This window comes from Simochromis diagramma, unplaced genomic scaffold (assembly GCF_900408965.1).
Source record: "Simochromis diagramma unplaced genomic scaffold, fSimDia1.1 OVJJ01000656.1, whole genome shotgun sequence".
Lineage (NCBI taxonomy): Eukaryota > Metazoa > Chordata > Actinopteri > Cichliformes > Cichlidae > Simochromis > Simochromis diagramma.
Window position 1 is genome coordinate 1,021,294 of NW_024387038.1, and position 24,822 is coordinate 1,046,115.

Here is a 24,822-nt window from a genome sequence, read left to right on the forward strand (position 1 = left end):
TGTTTGTAACCTTGAGGCCTGGAGTTCCCCCACCCCTGGTCTACAACTTTAATGAGTGGCGATATCGTATTGTAGCTTAGCTGATAAGTTAGAAATCCAATTTCTCGTCCGAATATGGTAACTCATAGCTCCAAATAACCAACATTGCTACAGACAAAATGCTAGGCTTTAAAATATGAATTGAGTCCAGAAACTGGTGGACAACATCGCAAGGGCTATATCTGTCTTTTATACGGCTGAACAGCCACCTGTGCAGAATTTTCAGGACTTGCCAGCACACTACACTATTTATTCCCAAAGGGGTTGCCATGACACCAAAAAGAGATAGAACATTGCTAACTGGCTAGCTAGCTAGCATTAGCGTTACTAAGAAAGTTTGGTTTTACCGGTATTGTTTGTTCATGTTTCTCAGGAATGTAGTTTTTATTTATTTTAAGGTTTAGGTTTTGCGCACCTAGTTTTCTTCTTTAGGTTAGTTTCAGCTAACTATGATAGCCTTTGTTTCACACTCAACTTTTGAACCTTATTTGAGTAAAGCACTGAATGTAGCCACGCTTGACTGTGTGAAACGCACTTCTGCAATAATAATAGCAAGTATTTAGTAGCTACTTGCTATTATTACTGCCTAAGGGTGTGATTTAAGGCCCTCGATTAAATGACTTTCAGCTTTTCTAAATGGCCAGATAATTACATGGAAGCAGCATGAAATAGCACCAGAGGATATAAGGTTGTAGCTGTTGCTGGTAAGGGTAATTGACAGATTTCATCAGAATACAAGATTGCTTGTAAAATGTCCAACTTACAGTGCAGATGCAAGAAATTATTTACCATTAGCTTGTAAAGCAGTATAACCTCTCAATCTCATCCATTTTTGGAGGTCTTCATTAAACAGAAAACTAGGTGTATGATTCAAATTTCCATTCAAAATTATTTTATTTTCCTTCCGTTTAACGTCTGTTGTCCTTTAAGCTGCAGTCTGTTTTGTGGCCTTACTTTTGACCCAGCCTTCACTTCATATCTGAAAAAACTCTGACACCTTCACATACTCCTGTGCCGCCTCCCATCGGTCCCTTTGTGGTTTTTCCAGGGCCGTGTTGCAGTTGAGCAGACAGTGTGAGCAGTCATCTCTTTTGATGGGCCCCGGGCAGAGACCAGTGGGCACAGAACAGCTGAACCCAATCAACCTATCGATCTCGCCTGGGTTACTTGGGCGAGGCTGGCCTGGTGCACATCCTCTGCTCCAGGCTACCCTCACCTCGACACTCCCCCACCCACCCTCACCCACACCCCTCTGACTCAACATCTTGAGTCTTACTTTACACTGGTTGCCAGGTTACCATGGAGACCGCTGGTCCCATTTCTCTTGTCTAAGTGCTTCTTTCAGTCAAGCTAGGGTGCTCTCCGTCTCTTTCCCCTCAGTTTTATATCTCTGTCTATCTGTCATTCCCCCTGCCTGTCTCTTTGTCTCTTGCTTGCTCCTGCTTCAGCTTATACGTGCACACAGGCTGCTTGTTACGCACATTTGGAATACATTTAGATAATACTGAGATAGTCATTACTTTCAGCAGCTTCTTCTTCAAAATGCACGCAAAATGAAACACTGTCTTCCTCATTGGAAACCTCTGCTTTCTGTCCCTGCAAGATGTCTGCATGAGGGCTTGTTAGGTAGTAACAGACTTATACTGTGTGTTTGTGTGTATGTGTGTGTGTGTGTGTGTGCGCGCACCAAAAAAAAATCTATTTACTTTGGAAAATTAATGAGAGCAACATGAGTAGATTGAAATATTTGCAAATGACATGCAGTGCTTGCATATAAGGCCTCTTGAGTATGAGCAATCCCTCTGAAATAAGACCAATAGTTGGAGAAATCTCATTAATCTCATCATTGTAGCCGGGTTATTATAGTGCATGTAAACCTAAGTGACTGTTAATGATGTATTCTCCCAAATATTCTTAATGCGCTTGGCTACAACTAACAAATTGCCATCATGTGGCAGTAATTTCACTTACTGCACCCATGTCAACAGAAGGAGCACCATCTGTATTGCCAAGCTCATCTCACTCCTTTGCCTAGCCTTTTTCAGATTTACAGAGCTCTTGCTCCAACTCGTGCTGGAGCAACAGTGTAAATCTGATTTAAAAATATATACATATATATTGAAGCTATAAATGGGTTATGTTTATCCTTTTTTTTTTCCATCAGCACTTTTTAACTTTTCTGGGTCTAATGTAGAAATAATATCCTGAAAGAAAGGGGGGAAAAAAACACTCCCGCATTAGAACTTTATAGATTTTAGAGGTGCATGGTGAGACATATTGATTTACCTGCCCCCTTCCCTCCCCCCTATCAATTTCACCAAATCTATTGCAATCACACGTAGGCATACACACTTAGCACCCCCGTTCCCCTCCAAAACTACTCCAAATGCTGCACACCCCCGTAACCCCTGCCAAGCGATACTGTGCTGTTTAATTGCTCTCTCAAATCAAATCAATAACAGTGAGGTATGTGTTGGGTGGGGGCAAAAAAAAATAAAAAAATCAATTGTTGCAGCTTCTCGGCCGAGTCAGAACGGGAGAAGCAGGAGTGGATTGAAGCGGTGAAAGAATCGATCGCCGAGACACTCTACGACTATGAAGTGGCAGAGAAGATCTGGTTTAAAGAGGCCAATAGAAGCTGCGCCGACTGCCGCGCGCCGCAGCCGGAGTGGGCGTCGGTCAATCTGGGTGTGGTCATCTGTAAGAAATGCGCAGGTAAGGAACACAGGTATGCTTCTCTGCTTCTTGTGCAGAAACACATGCTGGATGGAGGTGGGCATGCTGCTGATAATAAACATAATGTACATGAATGTTTTTCAGAGTCACAGTTTTGTGCCAATGAAAGCCGCCCGTCAACAGGGTTAATTTAAAAGCTGCGATTCCTCATCTATGAGGATGGATCCTTGGATTATTATATTTAAGCAGCTGAATGATGAAAACACATAAAAATGTTTTCTATGGCTGTGAATCAAATAATCTTTAAATTTTTTCTGGGAAATATGATGGAAACAAGCCCTGGGCCTTGTAATATTTGTCAGCTAATGCAACAACTACTGCAGATTAATGGCAACACCCTATATTTGCCAATAACTAATTGTTTAATTGCACACATATCAGTAGCATGGTGGTTTTAACCCCTATTAGTCATTGTAGAGTAATAATTTAAATACTGCGTATCAGTAGCAGATGTGGAAGTTGTTATAAATTAATTATGATTAAAAGTCTTTCTAAGGCCTTAGTGAGGCCCCATAAATGCTCACTGGTTTGTTAGGCCTACAAACCAGTGAGCAACCTTCACTCACTTGGGAAACAAGTATATTCCTTGACCAGTTGGCGAGTGGTCGTTGGAGGTTGCTGGCATTCTGTAGGTGAAACTGCTAAACGAAAACCTCATTGAAATTGCTTAAATGAAAAAAATCAAATTAAAAATGATTTATCTAAATACTTCTTATAATTAAAGTTAAATGAGCTTGTTGAATTGAACTCTTATAATGTAGAGTTCTGCAATAAAGTAATGACGACTTTAATAGATGCTTTAAAATGGTTAATAAGCAGCCGATGTGCTTTTTACTATCCTTAAAGTTGACTGTTTATCTGGACGTAGCATTTTCAGTGGGAGAAAACATACACATGTGCAACCATTCATGTGTGTTTGGGGGGAATCACAAGTTTGCACTATGTGGCTATAAAAGCTCACAAGCAAGGCACAAAGCAAACCAGCTGGAAATGCCAGCAGAATATTATTTCCTCTTGTCTCTCTGGAGTCATAACTTATGGAAAGAAACAAAAAATAAACACCACGCCGCGTGTAAAAAGTTATGACTGATGCTCAGAGACGTGCCAAATTAAAAAGGGATGCATGTTAGTGCTCGGCTCCTCTCTGTGCATGTGCGGTCTGATGTGTGTGCCTGTCTGAGCGTGTGCTCTGACCAGGAGGCTCTTTTGGAATAAGATCTCAGGTGATAAGCCACATATGGGAGTTGGCGTCTGGCCTCTGGCCTCTCTAATCTGTTTGGCTATACTGGATGGCTCAGATGAAATGACAACAAAGATTAAGCCACAGGCGAGAACTTGGGGGATCCCGAACTCCTTCTTGACCCGCTAAACATGATTAGAGAGACGTGGCAGCCATGCTTGATGTGCAGGGATATCTTGTTGGTGTGTAGGTGTTTTTCTTTATTTTTTTATTTGTGTGTGCATGCCTATACACCCCATCTTCCCGCTCCAGATTTCTCCCAGAGTCATGCAATTTAATGCAATTCTTCACCTCACCTGTGCAAAGCCTGTGTAATTGGTACACATCAGATATCCAACATCTCCTTTCAAACAGCCTTAAATGATTTCATTTGCTGAGGTGTTTAATATTACATTTTGTCGGCACGCCGGGAGCAGGAGGGGTGGATATTTGCTACGAGGGAAGCTGTCCTCACACTGTGCTCTATTTTAAATTGGGCTGTGGTCCATTTGGAATACCAGTGACTGCTCATGCTTTTAATTAGTGATCTGCTCTATTGTCATGCACAATAAAGAGAAATGCTGAACAAGAGGAAGAGGAAAGAAGTAATGAGGAGGCTAATGGTAAAAATGATCCCAGATTGGCTTTTCGTCTTTTCATGCTAAGACTGAATGGATTTTAATAGTCTTCAGCTTCAGTCTTTGATATGAACAGCTTAAAACTGCAGTATTTTCTCTGTGTTTACATACACTTTAAGAATTGATAGGGTCTGTTATATTCAGAGAGTATTAAATTAATAATAGTGAATTTTTTCTCTGTTAATATTTACAGTGTTATCTAATCACAAATGCAGTAATACATGCATTTGTTCAAAGATGTTTTTGGATACTGTCCGCGTCTACCTTGAACACTTTGTAAGATAACCTTGCCCGGTCTTCTAATTATCTTTGAATTTTTTTATTTAAAAAAAAAACAAAAACTTTTATTTCTCAAGTAATCTAAGGAGCTTGGATAGAAGATGCCTGGACTACTTTAAGTTTCTTGAAGGCGTTTCGTCTGAGAAGCTTCTTTGGTTCTAAGAGTTCTCCAGCCCTAGTTGGAGTTGTATCTTTAGAGGGCTGTTGACTCACATGTGCTGTATCTAATGAGCCATGGTGAGAAAAAGGGTGTGGGTCATTATCATCAGAGGTTTGGGGTAAAACTATTGCGGGACCTTACCTCGCCCTATCATGTGACTTATTGAGATGAACTGACACACGATGTGAGTGGTTGTAGAGGCGTCTTGGAAGGGATCTCAAAACTGGATTCCTGTGGAGGTGGCTCTTCTATGTTGTGCCATGCCTTTATGAAGTGGCTGTTTGGTCTCTCCAATCTTGAGTTCTGAGCTCTCCTCGCTGCACTGCACACACTACGTTGTTTAGTTTGTGTTTGGTAGTTTTGTCCTTGGGATGACCCATTTTTTTGTCTGAGTCTATGGCTGTGTCTGATATACACTGGGGATGTCGTGCTTGGAGAAAATTCTCCTGAGTTTCTCTGATAAACCTGCTACATAAGGAATGACAGTATTCTGTTTGTCCTTCTGATTCGCCCTAGTTGGTGTCTGACCTTGTTTACTGGGCATCTTTTCTGATTTGATGAAAGCCCAATCAAGATAACCACATATTTTAAGAGCTTTCTCTACATGTGTGTTCCTTTTCTTTCCCTTCAAGCTTAGAGGGAACGTTTTATGCCCTGTGTTGCGGGGTCTTGATTACTCCAAGTTTAAGAGTAGGTACTGGTCTTCTGGTAAACTTCAATGTTGAGGTTTCCATTCTCCTCAGTGAGCACAGCACAGTCCAGAAATGAGAAACTGTTACCCTTTGTGTCTTCCCTGGTGAACTTTGTTTCTGTCCACTGAGTTGATGTGAGCAGTGAAGGTTATATTTGGTCATTTGGTTTTAGAACTAAAGAAGGTTGATAAGATGAGAGGTGAAACTTAAAATCCAGTCACTTTTCTTTCCAGGCTCCTTAGATCACCATGACCTGACGACTGAGAAGCTACACAGACCTATTTCTCAAGTATATTTTAGCTGTTGTTTTCTCAGCAGGATCTGACTGATCTTACTAAAATATTTTTATTTGTTTGTTAAAAAGTTGGTAAAAACTATTAGTAACTGTCTGGGGTTTCTTTTCTTTTTTTTAAATAACTTCTTAATATTACTAACCCATTTAAATCCTGATAACACTTACATGATGCGTTATTTATGCTGTGTGCCGCTAGCTGTCTGGTAATTCAAGTTACTGAACTAAGCCTTGTCCGTGTTTTGAGCATTGGTGCAGTTGTCTGATAAACAGCATGGCTTACTGTCTGATTAAATGAGCTAACACCCTTCCAAGATGTCAGGCCACATCTTGAGTGTATTTCATGTAATTTGTCTGTATTTTTGTCTGTGCAATGCACCCATACACTACAGATGTAATAACTTAGCAATCCGCTTTTTCCTCTACTTCTAAAAACCCAAGGTAATATTATGCAAAATGCTAAGATCAAGGCTTCTTGATGGTTGTGTATGACTCACTTTGCTGATGTCACGGTGACCATGCCCCAATTTTACAGGCTTCAGGTCAATCCCACATTTCTCTCTTATTTTATTTCCTTATTAAATTAACTCACCTCTCCATCTATGCTCTCATTTCTTTGTATCCTTATGTTTACTACCCAAGACGGCTACCATAAGAAATGACAGTGCTTCAAAGACCTTATGCTGTGCTTCACACATATAATGCAATAAACTTCTTTAACCCAAGATGCAACTTGTAGACATGTCCACTGGCAACAGTTGCCATGGCAATGTGAAATTACAGGGTTCATTGTCTTGCTCTGCTTCCTCATGACTTGTCACTGAGTGAAGGGGTCGAGAGGGGAAGGAGGGGGAATCCACACAAGCACACAAGGTTGAAAAAGTACTCCATGTGATGTGGATGGAGTCACCGGGAAAGTTTTTAATTGGGGGTGAAATCCTTGGTGGGTTGAGCATTAATTTTTTTATTTATTTAATTTTTTTGTGTGAAAGCTGCAGTGATGGGAATGCCTTTTTGTATGTTGTTTTTTTTCCACCGGAAATATGAAGACATTTACAGCAGCCTATTTATATGGGACGATCTCACTGTATACCTGGCGGCACATGCACATGCACGATTCTTTCAGCTTCATTACCCTTACACAAGTGAAAATGGTCCTGTGGTGTTGCAAAGGCTCTGTGGATGTAGCATGGCAATACTCTGCTGCAAGCACCCCGAATAAAATAGTTTCACTCCTTCACAGGGACAGACTCTTACTCTTTGGCCTTCATTTGTCAAGTTGGACTTCTGATCTCTAAGACTGTTATTATCCCTGACATTTCAGTGTATTTTTCGAGATTGGGAAGAAAACAGATTTAAATGTAACCCTAGACCCCACTGCTGTGTCCACCCTCAATATGTGTAGAGAATAAAAAAATAAATTGTCTTAATGGCAGGGAAGAAGGTTATCTTTTCTTTTCTTTTTTGTCTTTTGGGTCTAATGCTACAGTCACACTAAGGAAAAGAGTGGTTGGAGTCTACGGCATGACCAGAATTAGTGCATTTGTGTAAAATGAACTTCCAATCTCACTTCCTTTGAAATGATTGTAACCACTCGTAGTCAGATATAATTTTCGAAGACACTTTGGTGCACAATGGAGATGATGATAAAGCAGCAATAAGGTGGACTCAGCTTGGTGTCAGGATGTGGTTGAATAGGGCTAAGTTGGCAATTAGAAGAAATCTGTTTGCATTAACAAATTGATTCACTGTTATAAATCAGTGAAAATTGCAAATCTGTTTTGCATTTCCAAAAGGCCGGGTATACCTTGGACAGGTTGCAGAGATTCACATCAACTTTGTTCATTGAGTTCAGCCAGAACTTCGTAGACCTGAAACAGAAGTTCTGACATTCCTTTAAAAACAGTGACATAGTTGCTGAAGGCTGCTGATTTAACTGCATAGTTACTAGGAATATAACCAGAGTACAACCAGCTAAGTCACAAGTTGAACTTATTTTTAGATTGAGTGTATTGTGTTGGAAATCTATCAGTCAGTCCAAGCTGCACTGCAATCGTTTGGAGACAAGTTGCCTTCCGTCACTCGACCCATGCAACCTACCTTTTAATCTAAAGTGATCACCCAGAGGTCAACCACTGAGTGACCAGTTGGTTGCCACAACTACTTGTAGTTAGTCGCCAAATGCTAAAACATTCCAAGCAATTACCAGGAAAAAGCAGATTGTTCTTAATGGCAAAGAGGTTACCAGTCAATTTTAAGTCTATTGTGACTGAGCTACAACTTAAGAAACATTTCATCTGCTATAAAGAGGAATCATCTTATAATAGTATTGTTATTGCACTAATTTGATTGAATCAATCTAAGCGGCAAACTAAGGCCCTGATTTGATCAGATTTATTGATTTGCCAAGTAAAACAAGAACAGAGGTGTGTGATATCTCCTAGAAAGATATTTGAAGTTTGACATGTTTATAGATCTGAGTTTGTTGAACTAATAATATTGTTTAAATAATACATTGGATCATCTTTACGCAGACTTTCTTAATAGGGTAAGACATTTATGTTCAACTCCTAACCTTAATTATAACTTCAGATAGGGTGTGGATTTTAAATTAACACCACATTTAATTTTGATATACTTGATATTGATGAAGTCCCTGATCTGACTTCACCAAATTAACTAAAAGGGAAACATTTAGTTACCCGCTTTTTCATGCCAGAAGACGCTTCCAATAGTGAGATACCAAATGAGGTTTGAAAGTGAACATGGCGTTCCACAGGATTTGACACTGGGTCCACTAACGTTTGGATGACGTGGCATACGTCGCGTTTGTGACCACTTTAAAACTCCCCTATGAAACTGCATGTGAAGTGACATTTAAAATGAAATGACTTCAGAGTTCATAGTTATTGGTGCTGATGTGGAAAAATGTCTATAAATCTTAGAGGTAGTATAAATGTGGTTCTGTCTAGATGCTCATGAAAGAAAGCGTATAGACTCAAAACTGCTGTGACAGGAAGGGTGGCACCGTCCTTTTGTCTCTAATGAATGCACCAACTGATCACATCAAGCCTGACCAAAATGAGACGTGTCTTGGCATATCAGATTCAAAATCCAGTCTGGGAGCAATTAGACCTGTCAGTTATGTGTCCTGGTGAGTGATAAAATTTTTTATGAATGGCACACGGCTTAATAATAAAAATACATGCAGGGTAGTGCTACTATGCCTATGTAAGTAATGCAAATATTGACTAGTTATAAAAAATGACTTCCTAGTTAGCTTTTGTAAAAAGAAATCTCTTAAGTGGCTTATAACTCAAAGACTTCTCGCACTTGTGTTCTCTTGAACTGTGTCAATATAGCTTTTCACAGCTCAAAGCCCCTCATTTTCATTTACAGCTGCTCTACTAGCGAATAGAAGACGGTAATGAGATCATGCCAAATCTAAATATAAAATTATCCGCCATTACACACAGGACAATAATTCACATTCACACATACAGCATGTTTCTGTCTAATGTATTATGCATGTGTGCTCTGTCTTTGGCCATAAGCAACCCCAGAAGCCTCTCGTTCACCCAAATAAACAGGCCGACCAACAAACACAATGAATTACTCATGATTCATTAGCAATTAATGGCCCTCGTTCTCTGCTTTCATTTCCAATTAGGAGAGCTGAGGGGACTAAATATGTCTGTTGTGAGTGAGCGAACGAGCTCGCAGTCATGCTCTGTTTCTCCATCTTGTAACTGCCTGTTTATTGTTTATTCCATCACCAGCATTTGGTGTGTTTCAGCACGCCGAGGAGAACGCTGTGCATATATGTAAATCGTTATTTTTGCTTTTTAATGTGACGTTTTCAGGGAAAAAATGTAGCCTGAGAGAGCCTTGTGAACCCAATGGGGGAATGAATGTGTGAGTCTGTTTGTGTGGCTGTGCACTAATATTGATGACCGTGTCTTCATGTGTGCCAGGACAGCACCGCTCTCTCGGGCCAAGTATTTCTAAAGTGCGGAGCCTGAAGTTGGACAGCAGTGTCTGGAGCAATGAACTAGTGGAGGTAAATGTCATGTGTGTTACTCCTGTCTTTACCTAATCCCATTATATGAAAGTGTATCCATTGTACTAGTACTAATCTAAAAGACTGGGAAGATGCTTGACAGTTCAGCAATGATGATCAATGATCATTTCAAATCACAGCAATACCTCTGCAAATAATTCTCATCCAAACGTGTCACTTTGTACATGTTTTGCAACCCCTTAGCTCTTTCTGGAAGTGGGGAACAAGAATGCTAACAGTTTCTGGGCTGCTAATCTCCCCCTGGAGGAGGATCTCTACAGGGAGGCTTCTGCGGAGCAGCGGGCCACATTTATCCGCAGGAAATACAGGGAAAGGAAGTACACGAGTGTCCTGGAGGGCTTTAATGACCTGGAGCAGCTAAACAAGGTACAGAAATTATGGATGTACTGGAGCAAAAGAAGCACCAACCGAAACTGAAGCTATAGAAGTCATGTTCTGAGGTGTAGTGGCAGTCATAAATAAATGACTTCATGAACGGTTTTCTATGAAGAAGAGTTCAGCTGATATGCCAGTTTACTGACATTACCACTATTGGTGTTTGTGTGTTTGTAGGCTGCACTGTCTACACTATCTGCAGTGGTGGTACTGTGCAAAAGTCTTGAGCCACACCTCAATTCTTTGTATTGCGTCCAAGGAACCCAGCACTCTTGAGCAGCAATAGTTGGACACTGGCTGCTTTTTCATACATTTTTACTGAAAATTGTATCTTTAGGCACTTTGTTAAAAGTCAGTAACTTAATGAGTTGGTGGCTAAATAAAAAACCGAGAGAATTATAAGGGGAGTGTCCAGAGTCATTAGTTAAGCATGGCGGTGTTGGAGATCTTGTCAAAATTTAAGGAATTATGAGCACAGAAATGTACCATCAGATTTTGATTCGCCACATAATACGTTTGCTTGACAACAGCTTCATTTTTCAGCTTGACCATGATCTCACACACACTCCCAGTGCAGTAAAAGCATACTTGGATAGAAAGACACTCAGTGAAACACTATCAGTCTTGGATTAGTCTCCCCAGAGCCCGGACCTCAACGTTATTGAAGCAGTGTAGGATCATCTTGACAGAGAACCGAACAAACGGCAGAAACATCCAAAGAAGAGCTCTCAATGTCCTTCAAGACGCCCGGAGAACTATTCCTGAAGTCTGCTTAAAGAAATGACAAGAAAGCTTGACTAAGAGAGTTCAGACTGTGTTGAAGAATAAAGGCGGTAAAACCAAATATAACTTTCTGTACACTGTATAAAGTCTGTTTTTGACTTATATCTTTGTACATCATCTAATAAATCACTTCCCCTATTTCCCATTTTCCTGGCAAAATATAAAGAAACTAGAGGTGGCACAAGACGTTTGTACAGTACTGTATTTGTTGTATCTGTGCTGACTCAAGCAGTGTCTTAGTGGTAAGTTGGTAACTCTATCCATCCGTTTTCTTAACCACTTCTCCATTTCAGAGTTGTGAAAGGGCTGGAGCCTACCCCAGCTGCCATACTGCAAAAGGCTGGGTATACCTTGGACAGGTTGCCAGTCTGTCACAGATGCTTATTAGTTTGTTTATGAATTTTCCAGCAATATAATCTTACAATGATGTCATCATGTACAGAATATAAGCTTGATGTCCCACTTTCTGAAGTTCTAACAGCCTAAAAATCACCATCAGCCACAGAAATCAAGTATTGATCGTACTCTGCAAGGAAATAGAAGAGACTTCTTCTGACTCCTCTAACCACTTTAAACAGATTAGAACATCTAACAGTACTCTGTGTATGTGACTTGATGGATTTTGTCTGCTTTTCTAAGCTGAACAAATGTGGCGAAGGTACAGCAGGTCCACAGCCGACTACCCTCATAGTCCTGAGCATATAGCAATGCCCTTAACATTAAAGCTGCCATTGACTTTGTCTTTAGGCAAAGACACGTATGCTACACCAATAACCACATTGCTCTGTTGACTTGTGGCTTCTGTCTTAAGTCTGCAGTCACTCTACCTGCCAGTTTTAAGTTTTCCACATCAAAAATGCCAGGTTAAATATTAGCACCAGTCAGCATATGTTTACAGGAAACAATTATCCTTTTCTGCAATGTTGTTCCCCCAAGATAAATGTGTAAAATAGAGTCCTCCCCACTGCATAATGTAAGTAAAACATAAAAAAACACAACCCTTGCAGACCTTCAGTGTAATATTTCTCTGTCTGCTTAGTTAAGTAATTTTAATTAATGATGGGCAGTGATAGCAGGAGTTCCCCGAGCATGAAATCTGTTTTATAGCTTCGTTTGTACCTTTAAGGAAAAGTGCACATGGTACACTCCATAAGCTAAATCCACTAAACTTGAGAAAGCCCATATTTTCCTGACCTTTTGACCATTGGTAAATCCGCACTTTAAGCCTAAAGATGCCAAAGGAGAAGTCTTATCGATCTCAAGTATAGGCATGTTGGTGCTTAGGCCTTGGGGTTTAGGGTTTATTGCTGCTGTAAAAAAAGAAAAAAAGGAGAGGGTCTGCTTTTTCTGGCCTCCTTTTAAGAGCTCTAAGCAGTGAAGCAGTTTCCACCGGCATCAGCATTTACGCAGATCAGCCCCCTTGTATTGTTTTCCTGCACCGAAAGAGGGGGAATGGAAATGTAGACAGGGGGAATGAGGCGAGAAAGTAAGGAAGAGATATACTAGCTAGCTAAGTGGAAAAGTGGATTAGGATCCACAACAGAAACGCTTGGGTTGGTTTTATTACGACTTTGCCAGCTTTCGCGCGAGCGTGCGCTTTGGGGTGTGCGGTGTGTACATGCGTGTGAACATGTGTGCTCCTTCACTTGAGATGTGTGAATTTGCTGTTCTAGTGGGAGCTCTTTGCAGGCGGGTGCAGGAGGGGAAGTGTAACACAGACGGAGTGCAGCACCCCGAAAGAGTCAAGCCACTGGAGAGGTAGGGGCGTTTTAGTGTGTGAGTGCACGAGGGATGAATGCAGGGAAGGGCTGGAAGTGGCCTTGACACACTTGAAGTGTCATGGAGGCACATATAGAATACGACACATGCAGCTAGGTCTATGAGTACGTGGACATTAACACAATTCTAGACTTTATTTACTGCAAAGGACTTTTATTCAAGCATTAAAAACAATCCTTATATTGTAAATGAAGCTGGTGTGTCCAGTTATTCTTGGGTACTTATAAAACTGAGGTTTGTTTAACCACTTAAATTAAAACTGAAAGCCTGAACATCAATCACATGTTAATTCTTTCATTTAAAATCCACTGTGGTGACCTGCAGTTGTAAAATATGTGCGCCAAAGTGCACTAAAACACTAAAAAGTCTTCAAAGCAACTCTATACATCTCCACACAAACTAATGAATCACAAACAACGTGTTTAAAAAAAAGAGACCAAAAAAACCCCCGGTATTTTTAACATAAACAAGGACACTGAGTCTAATCTCATCGGACACGCTGTTCCACTTCTGTGTCACATTTACTTACTGTAACACAAGCGCGAATATGAAATAATAAAAGCTATATAAAACCTTTTTCCTCTGGGACTCCTCTCGGGACAAAGACAATAATACTAGCAGTTTCCTTGTTGACATTCAAGCAGTTTTTTTGAAATCATGCGATGGCATTTCAACAGGTTTTATGGGGCTCAGGGGTCACGAGATTTACTCAGCGCATGCCGCAAATCACCGTTTAAAGCGTCATTTCAGGTAATGAAGTAAAGGTAGTGATTTATAGGTGACTGCGTCAATATGTTCCCTTACATAATCCCAGCAGTGTGTGTTGCGATGGGATCCTTTTTGTTTGCAACCCATCGTTTTTTTCCCCTTCATTTAATGCGTACTCTTCATCCCGCTCCCATTTCCCCTCCATTAGAAGCTCATATCCTAGTGACCTCCACTAACTCTCCGCAGACCACATGACCTAGAGAGTGCGGTGTCAAAGGAGCTTCTTATATCATTACACACCCTCGCACACACGCACACACTAACCCTCTTGTGGCCACGGTAATTGCTATGACACGGAAGGTCATTTCCAGAGACGACACAGAATAAGGCCAAGTTGCAAGGGACTATTTTGCCATAATCTGACCCCATCTTCCGTGTGCAGGAAAAAGACAGAGGCGCACGCGCGCGTGTGTGTGCACGTGCTAAAGTAATTATAATTTTTTAAAATCTTTCTTCACATTAATTTTCGGTTATTGTGCTACTGATGAAGATATCTTTTTTTTTTTTGGCACAGCTCTGGGAACACGCATATTTGAACATCTTTATCTCAGTGCAGGGCCTTTGTGTGGGTGGCCAGGTTATATCGACGGGTACTTTTGTTTGTGCGTGTATATGCACAAGCCTCGGCGTGCCTCACTTTCAGATGGATATTGCTTGTTTGTGGCGGATCGATGCTGCCTACTGACTCGGCTCAAAGCTCAGTGAAAGGAAAGGTTGTTCGTTGAAATTCCGCTATTTGCCACTCGACTCCTCCGTTGATCCCCTTTGTTGCGGGTCATCGTGCACGGTGTCACATCAATCGACTGGACAGATTGAAATATTTTCCCTGCTCAGACTGTATTCTTCAGACTCTTTTATCTTGCTTATCTTAGCGGGATCACAAAGTATGTCTGCATGGCCAGACACCACACTCGCTCTATAACTATGTCTTTCTTCATCTTATAGGCGCTGTTAAAGGTGGAATGTAAAGAAGAGTGTATAGAGGAAATGTATTTATTTACCTTCCCGGCTTACGTGAAACCAGTGCGGCGTTACCTTACACCGCATTTAGTTTGATGTCAGCAGGGTCTAAAGAACATCGAGTCTGTATTTAAATGAAGGTTAAGGCTTCACAGGAGGAGATGGGAAGAAAAAGTGAAACTAGCAGGAATTAGTTTTAACTGCCTCCTTCTGTTTAACCTCTTAGTGGCTTTTAGATACTTTTCTTTAAAGTGCAATACGTTAAATAAGTTGCCTTAAAAGGTGTTGGTATTGTTTTAGAATGGAGTGTAATAGAATCCTAAGTGGGGCTGCTTTTGTTTTTCTGTCAGGCTTTAGTTAATCTCTTGACACCACCCGTGTTGATGTCCTCCATCACTAGACACCGCAACGGTTACCAATTAGCTGTTAATATGATCTGCTGAAGAAGCTACATTGTTTTGGCTTGATGGAGCAACCAAGCCACTGATCCCCGGCCGTGTCTTGTACTGGTGGACTGGAGAGGGAACATCACAAGCTACGTGCCAGGAAGCATCAGCGGAGAAAGGAAGCCCAGCTGGCTGGCTCTCCTAATAATATTCTCTCGAGTGGTCGCTTGTCAAAAGCCTCCAGCTATCGTCGCATTTACTCTTTTGTTCATTCTCTGCCTGTCGTTCAACAGGGTTGACAAGAAGTCACAGTCATGGTCTATATACGAAAATATCTGGGCAGCAGTACTACTGCTTCTCATGCTTGACCAGGGCCAGACTGGATGCTACACTGACTCACTATCCCAACTTGAGGTATTACTTGAGTGTCCGGGCTAGTGTAGCTACGGTTTGTCTGCATCGAAGTAGGAAATATGTCTTTGATATAATGGCCCTGCTTTGTGTTGTTATGAAGCAGGGTTATGTTTATATGCATTTTATTCTTATAAAGAAAAGAACAAAAACATCAGTGACAACACTGTTTTTCTGTTGTGTATTGTGTACTCGTTTACACATTGGCTTGCCCAGCGAGACACAAATCCCTTTGGCGTTTCGTGAGGAGTGGTTTAGCAGCTTAAAACTCTTCCAAATATTATTCAGTATATAACTTTAAGATTCTCTTAGGTAGTGCAAAAAAACCTCCAAATGACACAACATGGTTAGGTTGTCTGTTGTGCTGCACTTCTGGTGACTTTGCAACATATTTTGATTAATGTGGCAGCTAAGGTGGTTACAAGCTACTTGCTAGTAGCTAAGTGGCATTAACATGTGCAGTAGCCAGGTTAACATCTATAATAACTGCTGGGGGGATTTTTTATTCAGCCAATCAGAAAAAGGTCTGCTTAAAAAAGCGAGTGGCTTTAAAAGGGGAGGAGCTAAAAACGTTGCGGCTGAACTCAGAGGCTGCATTTAATTTCTTTTTCTTTTTAACTCATTCACTGCCATTGACGTCTATAGACGTCAATGGCAGTGAATGAGTCAATGGGTTTAACTCATTCACTGCCAATGGCTGGCAGTGAATGAGTTAAATCTATTTGTTGACTAAAAACAAAAACGTTTTCGGTAGAAATAAATAGAATTTCATGTTTCATTTTTCTCTTTTGTTTTTATGCCACACACTCCACAGTTTCAGTCAGTGATGGTACACTGGAACAGTATACAAGGTGAATGTTGGATGAATAAGAAACAGAATGTTGGCATCAGTAAACTCTTCTTTGGTTGTCCATCCATCCATCCATCCATCCATCCATCCTTCCTTCCTTCCTTCCTTCCTTCCTTATAGTTTTCCTCTGCAGTAGCTTTGTGCCTCTTAGTTGGAGAACCCTGCTCATTATTGAAGTTTCATAGTGACTGGTGGAGGCGTACAAATGTAAAAACCAACCTCTGTTCCACCAGAACCGCTTCAGTCTGCCTTGGCATTGATTCTGTAGGTCTCTCTTGCGTTGCTGGAGTGATGAGACACCTTTCCTCCAAAGGATACTCCTTATGTGTCATTTTGATAGTGATGGAAAGCTCCCATGTGTGTTGAGTTCTGGTGACTGAGAAAGCCGTGACATCATTTTCATAATTACCAAACCATTCGGAGACCTCTTGTGTCCCCTCGATGAGTCCTGAAAAAGACCATTTCCAACAGGATAGAAAAGGTTCATCAGAGGATCAAGGTGATCACCCGGAACAACTGTGTATTGATTCGCGCTGACCCTCACTCTAAAGGAGGGCATCGAGGGTGCTCAAACAGAGCATCAGATCTTCCTGAGAGGAGGGGTCAAGGATTTTCCTTTAATTATTACCCGTCTGCACACTGCACTCTTTGTTTAGGCTCATCCTGAACGTTTAATACATGCTCTGTTTATCCATGCACAGATTACATGGCTGTATTTATCAGCTTCTGATTCATATATATATATATATATATATATATATATATATATATATATATTTTTTTTTTTTTCATATTCCATGCTTGGTTTGTTTTCCTGCAGGAAATTCACTCTATCTTGCTTCATCGCAGCCTGCTGCTGTTCTTTTGTACTTTTAGCTCACTTCGTTGTGTTTCATGTCTTTATTCCCACATTTCTCTTTGTGAAAATTGTTAGTTTCATTATATTTAATATGGCCCATTTGTCCTCTTCTTATTTGCTATATTCCTTTTTTTTTTTAGCTCAGGGTTTTGAGCTTTAATGATTCCCACTGGGAGTATTAAAGTTTGATCGCATTTTAACTTCTCTTTTGAGATCAGCGGGTGGAACTCAATTCGTAACTTTATGTGGTTTTCTGACGCCGCTTTATAGACTCTTTGTCCTCTATCAACCTGGCAATCGCGCATACACGTACGCAGCAACACCACGCTGCTCCTCCTACACAGAGAAGTGAAGCCATACTTACATTTCCAGAGATTTTTTTCACTGTCTCTATGTCTGTTTTTTTTTTTTTTTTTTTTTAAGGCATTAATCCAGCTACAGAAAGCTACTTAGAAATCCAATGAGCTGCTGCTCCACTTCTTCATTCTTTTATTAGGCTATCACAGCAGGAAATGGCAAGTGGCAGGTGGACGTCCATAAATGAGATTTGCGACCACTAAAAATGAGCCTCGGGAATCTGATTCACAAACACGCCGAAACTGCAAATAAAATGTGAGCGAAACTCGCAAATAAGCTCATCACGGGCCCTTGTATCTTCTTTTATGTGTGAAGGCGCTGTGTGCAGCTGTGGTGTCCTCTGATGTGCTGCAGACCATGGCGCTCGTGTTCAGCGGGGCAGATGTTATGTGCGCCACCGGGGATCCAACCTACTCCACCCCGTACCTCTTGGCTCAGCGCGCTGGCCAGAAGCTGCAGATGGAGTTCCTGCACCAGAACAAACTGTGCGGTAAGCAACTTTGTTACTGTCTCCTCTCACTTTAAAGCATCCGAAAAGCGCGTTTCCGCTGCGCATACTCGTTTTGCTTCAATAACGAAGGCAACGGGAGTTGTACTGGGAAACTTTTCCATGGTCAGTGTTCAACACAGTTGAGGTGCCAAGGCAACAGAAAGAATAACTCATGTATTCTTTTGGCCAAGTTAAAAAAAAAAAAAGAAAAGAAAAAAGCTGACACGTTCTCATAAATCTGTGAAAAGGCCTTTAAACCAGGTGTGCAAGTTGGACTTTTACAACCATCAGCACCACATATATTCTGCCCCTATCCCTTCTACTTTAACAAGCCAATCATGTTTAAAGCCCATACTCACCGCTGTGCCGCCACGTTCATAAAAGCACAGTGGGAGTTTTTATTTTTTCCCTCCCTCTCCGCCGTGAATAGGAAATAAAGACAGAAAAACCCACAAATATGAAGCTGGTGAGTTTTAAGTTAAAAGTTCTCTCTCCCTTTTTCTTTTTCTCCATCTCTCCCTCTGTCTACTTCCCCCCCTGCACCCACCTTTTGTAATACCCACCTAATGTCCCCGGTTTGGAGGCACGCCACAGATGTGCTGTGTCGTGTGGCTTCCTCGTGATGGATGTGGGTTTTTTTCTTCTCTTTTTTTGCCGATGTTGAGGACGTATTAAATTAGAAGCGCGAGCCGGGCTGCTGTTGGCTGAGGCAGGTGAGGGAGACTTTCGCGGGGACTGTAGTTTACATAATGTATGCGCTGCATCTGTGTGCACTTGCCGGCACCGAGCCTGTTAGGGACTCTCTAATTGCTAGCGTGGGTCACCTGGTTACTGTGGCAACGGCCATTACTTGGAGGTGTGCTGGCGAAGCGTGCGAGCGGACGGGCAGATAAATGCGCGCGCATTCTTGCGGCACGCTTCAGACGTACTGTCGATCTGAAACGTGTAGAAAGGCCACGTCTGTGTGCTCATTATGTGCCTGCGAGTTGCAGGGCTTCATCATTAACAGATAGATGTGTATGAACAGAGTTTTCCTGTCTGAATAAACTGAACATCTATTGTGGACAAGCAGGTCCAGGGCCAGGGAGGCTACTGAAAACCAAAAATATGACTCCTGCAGACTGACTCTATTCTTTGGCGGAGGGAACAATCACCACTGCAGCACTTTGGAAATTAGATCTAAATGACAGAGACAAGGAAAGTGCTCCTAAACGTAAAGTTTAGCCAGAACAGAGACCTTAAGGATGACTAAATGTCTCTATATATGTGAAACTGGCAACATGGTACCACAATCTTTTCTTAATATCCTGAAATAGCAGCTCAGTATCCCCTGAAATTACATTTATATTTGACAGTTCTGCAGCCACATGATTTATGTTCAATACCAACTTTCAGTACCAATGTAGGAAGCAGTGTGCCTTTTATTTAGTAAGGCAGAAAGTACAGATGTGGAGGCTGTGGTGGTTATGTGGCTCTTTGCAGGAGATCAAAGTTTAGATCTTAGCTCAGCCCAGCAGTTAGGCTGGGTGTCAATTTGCATACTTCTTGCATCTTGTACTTGATGCAAAATAAACTCACACTTGTGTAGCGTGAGAATTTTAGCCTTAGGCTGTATATAAAAGATGGACATGAGAACAGTTTTTGAATATAAATGCCATCTTCTCAGTATTTTACAATCAGAAGTGAGGAACAAGGACACTGCATATGTTACGGTATGGTTTAATCACAAATTCTGCTCAACCCAAAAAACTCCAGTGGGTATTATACAAAATAAACATTTTATATGGCTTGAAACTAGTAATCTCAGTGTCCATCTAATGCTACAGTCACACCAGAGAAAACTGTGGTTGGAGATTGCAGCATGATCAGAATTACAGTGACTGTGTGCAGTGAACTTGTGATCTTATTGCCTGTCGGTCTGTTTATCAGTCAGATTGTGATGTAAGTGGGTCAAGCTGGGGATTGAATGCAATCCGTTAGTGACAAATCTGTGAAAATTGCAGATCTGTTGCTGTCGACATACGGAAAAGCTGGCATCAACTCCTCACATTCACACTTCAACCAGAACCTCGTAGATTTAGAAACTCAGAAATTCCTCCAGAAATAGTGATGTTGTTTCTGCAAGATGGAGATTTTACTGCAAAGTGATGTAGGCAACCCTGCTTTTATATAGGAATATAACCAGTATACAACCAGATGGCAACCAGTTGAGTCCACTGAGCTGTTACGCTCATTGGAACGGACTGACTCAGATTGATTCCAGTGTTTGTGTGGAGTGTTTATAGATTTAATGGCAAATAAAATTATTTACAATTAAATTCTGCCTGTTCAAGTCAGACTGCCTCGCTGGGAACCTTCAATCACTTTGTGATTGAAGGTGCTGCACATTCAACCTCTGGACAACCAGTTGTGGCAGCTATTTGTAGTTGGTCACAAGGAGGTTGGCAACCTGTGTTATTTTAGTGTGGCTGGACTTTTATGTAGGCTTTATGATTTTAGCAGAGCGTGTAGCCTCTCACTGCACACATTGCTCAGTTCTTTCGCAGTGAAGATGACAGCATCCGTCCACCCATCCATCCATCTATCCACCCATCCATCCACCCACCCACCCACCCATCCATCCATCCATCCACCCACCCACCCACCCATCCATCCATCCATCCATCCATCCATCCATCCATCCACCCATCAATCCATCCATCCATCCATCCATCCACCCATCCATCCATCCACCCATCCACCCACCCATCAATCCATCTATCCACCCATCCATCCACCCACCCACCCATCCATCCATCCATCCATCCATCCACCCATCCATCATCCACCCATCCACCCACCCACCCATCCATCCATCTATCCACCCATCCATCCACCCCACCCACCCATCCATCTATCCATCCATCCACCCATCCATCACCACCCACCCTCATCCATCATCCATCATCCACCACACCCACCACCCATCCATCCATCCATCCATCCACCCATCAATCCATCCATCCACCCATCAATCCATCCATCCATCCATCCATCCATCCACCCCACCCACCCATCAATCCATCCATCCATCCATCCACCCACCCATCCACCCATCCACCCATCCATCCATCCATCCATCCTCTTCTACAATTCAGGTTTGCAGGTGGGTTGGAGACTAACCCAGCTGCCATAGGGTGAGAAGCAGTCTACACCCTGGACAGGTCGGCAGTCGCAAATCTAACACAGATATACAACCATTCACACTCACACATTTGGACAATTTAGAATCACCAGTTAACCTAACCCCACTAACTGCATGTCTTTGGACGGTGGGAGGAAGCCGGAGTACCCGGAGAGAACCCACATAGACACACGGAGAACAATAATGCAGAAATATGATGTGAGACACATTCTAGTTGTTGATTTTTATTTTTTTGAATCATAATCCCAGTTTTTTTCCTACCATTGTAGTGAGATCTTAGGTTTATATGGAACTTTGTATCATGCATATGTTTGGTTCTGCTTTTGATTTCAATTTGGCTCACTATGGATGTAGCCAGCGACGCTGCGGGACTGGGACCTCTTTGTGACGGTCTGCTGTACATATGCAGTCCGCAGACAGGCTGGAAATGTCAAATAAGTGAGAGACAGACTTGCGTGTTAAGGTAGATTTAGTAAAACGAACTACAGCCACGATCAAACATGTTTTTCATCACGGTTGCACAGGTGCCTACAGGTAGTAAAGAATTCCAAATAAAAGGCTGAGAGAGGAGACTGTCCTGCTGTTTTATGTGATGGAAAGAAAAAGAAATAGTTGTGCTGTGAAAAGATTAAACCTCACCACAAAATGTGTCCGGACTCCCTCTTCTGACATTTTCCTACTGTTGGATGCATTGTCAGATCGCACAAAGCTGCAGAAAGCAGTGTCTGCATTGTTTTTGTGTGTGTGGGCCCCCAGAGTTTGCAGGCAGACTCGTGAAAATTTTGATTAAACAGAAAATGAACTTTTTCATTTGTTGTGTGCAGCGTTATGTCTGGCAGATTCCGGGAACAATTCAATACCCACATGACACCATCCCTACTGTATAGCATGGAGTTGACAGAGGGAGGAATAAAAGGAGAAACACAGCAGCCAATATTGAGGGCAAAACTGAGTTCAGAGCGAGTTTGGAGTTTGAAAAGACCTCAGCCTTACAGTTGAATTTTCCAGCAGGATAACAATTGAACACATGCAAGGACAGATATAGGTATTTTAAGCATTTGCAGAAGCAAACCACTATGTCTGGCTGTGAGCAAATTTCTTTTTTCTGCCTGTTTGCTTATCTTGTAAAACCCAAATTCACATAAAGAGTGACCTTCAGGCCTTTATTCGACCACCACGTCGTGCTGTAAACCAGACAAACGCGGCCTATTCCAAAACTCACTATCCCCGTGGTGTCAGACTGGAATGAGCCAGCAATAAACAGGCACCCTGAAGAATTCTTTCTCCTAACAACTAAACTCCAAATCGGACTGCCTCTTGGTGTGTGTGTAAAACATCGCCGCTGTCTCCGTTCACAGTGTGAATTGCGCTCCCAGTTTGTGAAATAAGAATAAGGACAAACCCTCTATTATCCCAGGATGCGGTGAAGCCCCCCAAAAGCCAAAAACCAAAGCTGCAAGCCCCGCTTTTCCCAAAACCGTCTCCACACTCTGCTCCCTCCATGGCGGCTAATTTGTAGCCCCGGTGTTCGGACATCTGCTGATAGCAGATAGCATGGCCACTTCATTAGCTCCCTTTCTCTGCGTGTTTGTAAGGAGGGGGCCTCCACGGACCTCATTCTCATGCTCGCACCTGCTCGCCTCAAAGCACCTCGGGACACTGTAGGAGCACGTTCCTGTGCACATTACCATCCCGGATTCTATTAAAAAGCCAATGGTAGCTTTCCGTGGCAGTGTCTCTTCACATTTTAGGAACTCCCCGAGGGCAGCTTCGTTGATGCCTCTATTCCTTATAGTCAAAGGCTTTCCCTGTGATGATTTCTTGTATATTTCTAAGTTCCTGTATAAACTTCATGTCTGGTGTATCTCTACCTCCAAGGAGACCTTTATAGATGAAATTGTTAGATATAATTTATAGCAGCAGTAGTCGGTGTCGAAACCTCTACAGCGATTTAAGTCATTCTTGATTGAAAACTCACATGGGGGTGTTATCGTAATATTGTGTGCCATCTTTTGTGTTTGAAGGGCAGTGCAACTGTATGTCCATCTATAACCCATTAATGCCAGGTATTTTATATTTGATGCTTGAGTTTTTGAGACTTCTACATTTGATGTAGTGGTGCAATATTTAGGCCCATGGCTTAAATGGAAGACATGGAGGACTGGTTTGGCCAATCAAGTCTTGTGAGACCAGATAGAACATTCAGCATAACAAGCCGTTAGTGTTTATTGCATGTTCTTCTGCATTATTCACCCTCTGAATATAAGACGTGATGTGTGTGGCTGGTCTTATAAGTAAAAGAGGCTGAAAAGAAGGTCCGTGGCATCTCCAGGCAGAATCTGAGTCATTACGTTTTTACATGGACAGCAAGATCCAACAGTGAGGCATCAGCGGGGAGTGACTCGTGAGTTTTGACAGAACACTTGTCAAAAAGAGAAATGGCTTTGTGGTCACGGCAGATGGTCACCCCTCTCTGAGGGGTTAAAAGGGAGTTTTTCCTTCCCACTGTCGCCAAGTCCTTACTCCTAGGGGGTCATTCATTGACAAATGTTGCTTTGTTGAGCTAGTGAGGACGTTTAGTACCTCACATTTGTTTGGGCGTACCAGTTGCTTATTCTAGTGCAGGTTTCTCTGTTTAGAGTCATGGAGTGAAAATCTTCAAGTACGTCTTTTGTTGAATGAACAGTCGCTGGTCCATTTTTTTTGCAGAATTCTGTAGGTAGAAACATTTCTAAGAGATATAAAGGCTATTCATGTAATGTTATTATCTAGCAGCTTATAGGAAATGAAGAGCGCTCGTTCACAAATAGACTGGAATTTCTACAGTCCTCCTTCTAGTCTTACTACCACTCAAAGGCCACATTTAAACACAAGTTCAGACAGTGCTTTAGTCTGTAGAGTCCTTCTTATTCATGGCCAGTTTAGAATCATAAATGATCCTAACTTGCATGTCTGCGTTCATGCTGGAAACGCGTGTAGCCACTGGGAGAACATGCAGACTCTACACAGAAACAACCAAGCCAGAGTTTGAACAAGTAACCTTCTTACCGTGAGGTGACAGTGCCGTAAGACGTCATCAGGGTGAGCCGATCCCAACAAACCAAATGTGGGATGATGTGGGCCACGTTAACAATGCTGGGAGGTGGTCAGATATATTATATTTGAATGCATCTTTGGGTTTCAGTAAGGCTATAGCATTAGATAAGCTAACCTTGACTCACAAAATAATAAAAAGCCTTCCCATTATGTGCATTAGGTAAAAGTCAGACTTTAAAATAGCGCATGTCCTGCAGAACCAGTCAACATAATGGGACACTGTCTCCAGATACAGGACAGGGGAGAAGAAGTGCTGTGCAGTCTCACATACAGAGGAACTGAGTCTCAATTATAGAAGACTGCAGTGAAAGAGTGGTTGGTGTCTGCAAAGATTTTCAGGTTTCAGATTGGGCTGCAGCTTTCTTACATTTTTTAAAATGACGTGTAT

The 24,822-nt window shown here is 41.9% G+C and overlaps 1 protein-coding gene across 6 annotated transcripts in view; it reads left to right on the forward strand.

Moving 5' to 3' along the window:
• zmp:0000000660 (arf-GAP with Rho-GAP domain, ANK repeat and PH domain-containing protein 2) overlaps positions 1-24,822 on the forward strand; it is a 164,403-nt gene that overhangs the window by 68,711 nt on the left and 70,870 nt on the right. For all 6 annotated transcript variants that reach the window (XM_040043485.1, XM_040043487.1, XM_040043482.1 and 3 more), the window contains 4 exons: positions 2,555-2,754; positions 10,030-10,115; positions 10,320-10,502; positions 17,980-18,154. In XM_040043485.1, coding sequence (XP_039899419.1) covers positions 2,555-2,754; positions 10,030-10,115; positions 10,320-10,502; positions 17,980-18,154 — 644 coding nt within the window. The remainder of the gene's footprint in view (positions 1-2,554; positions 2,755-10,029; positions 10,116-10,319; positions 10,503-17,979; positions 18,155-24,822) is intronic.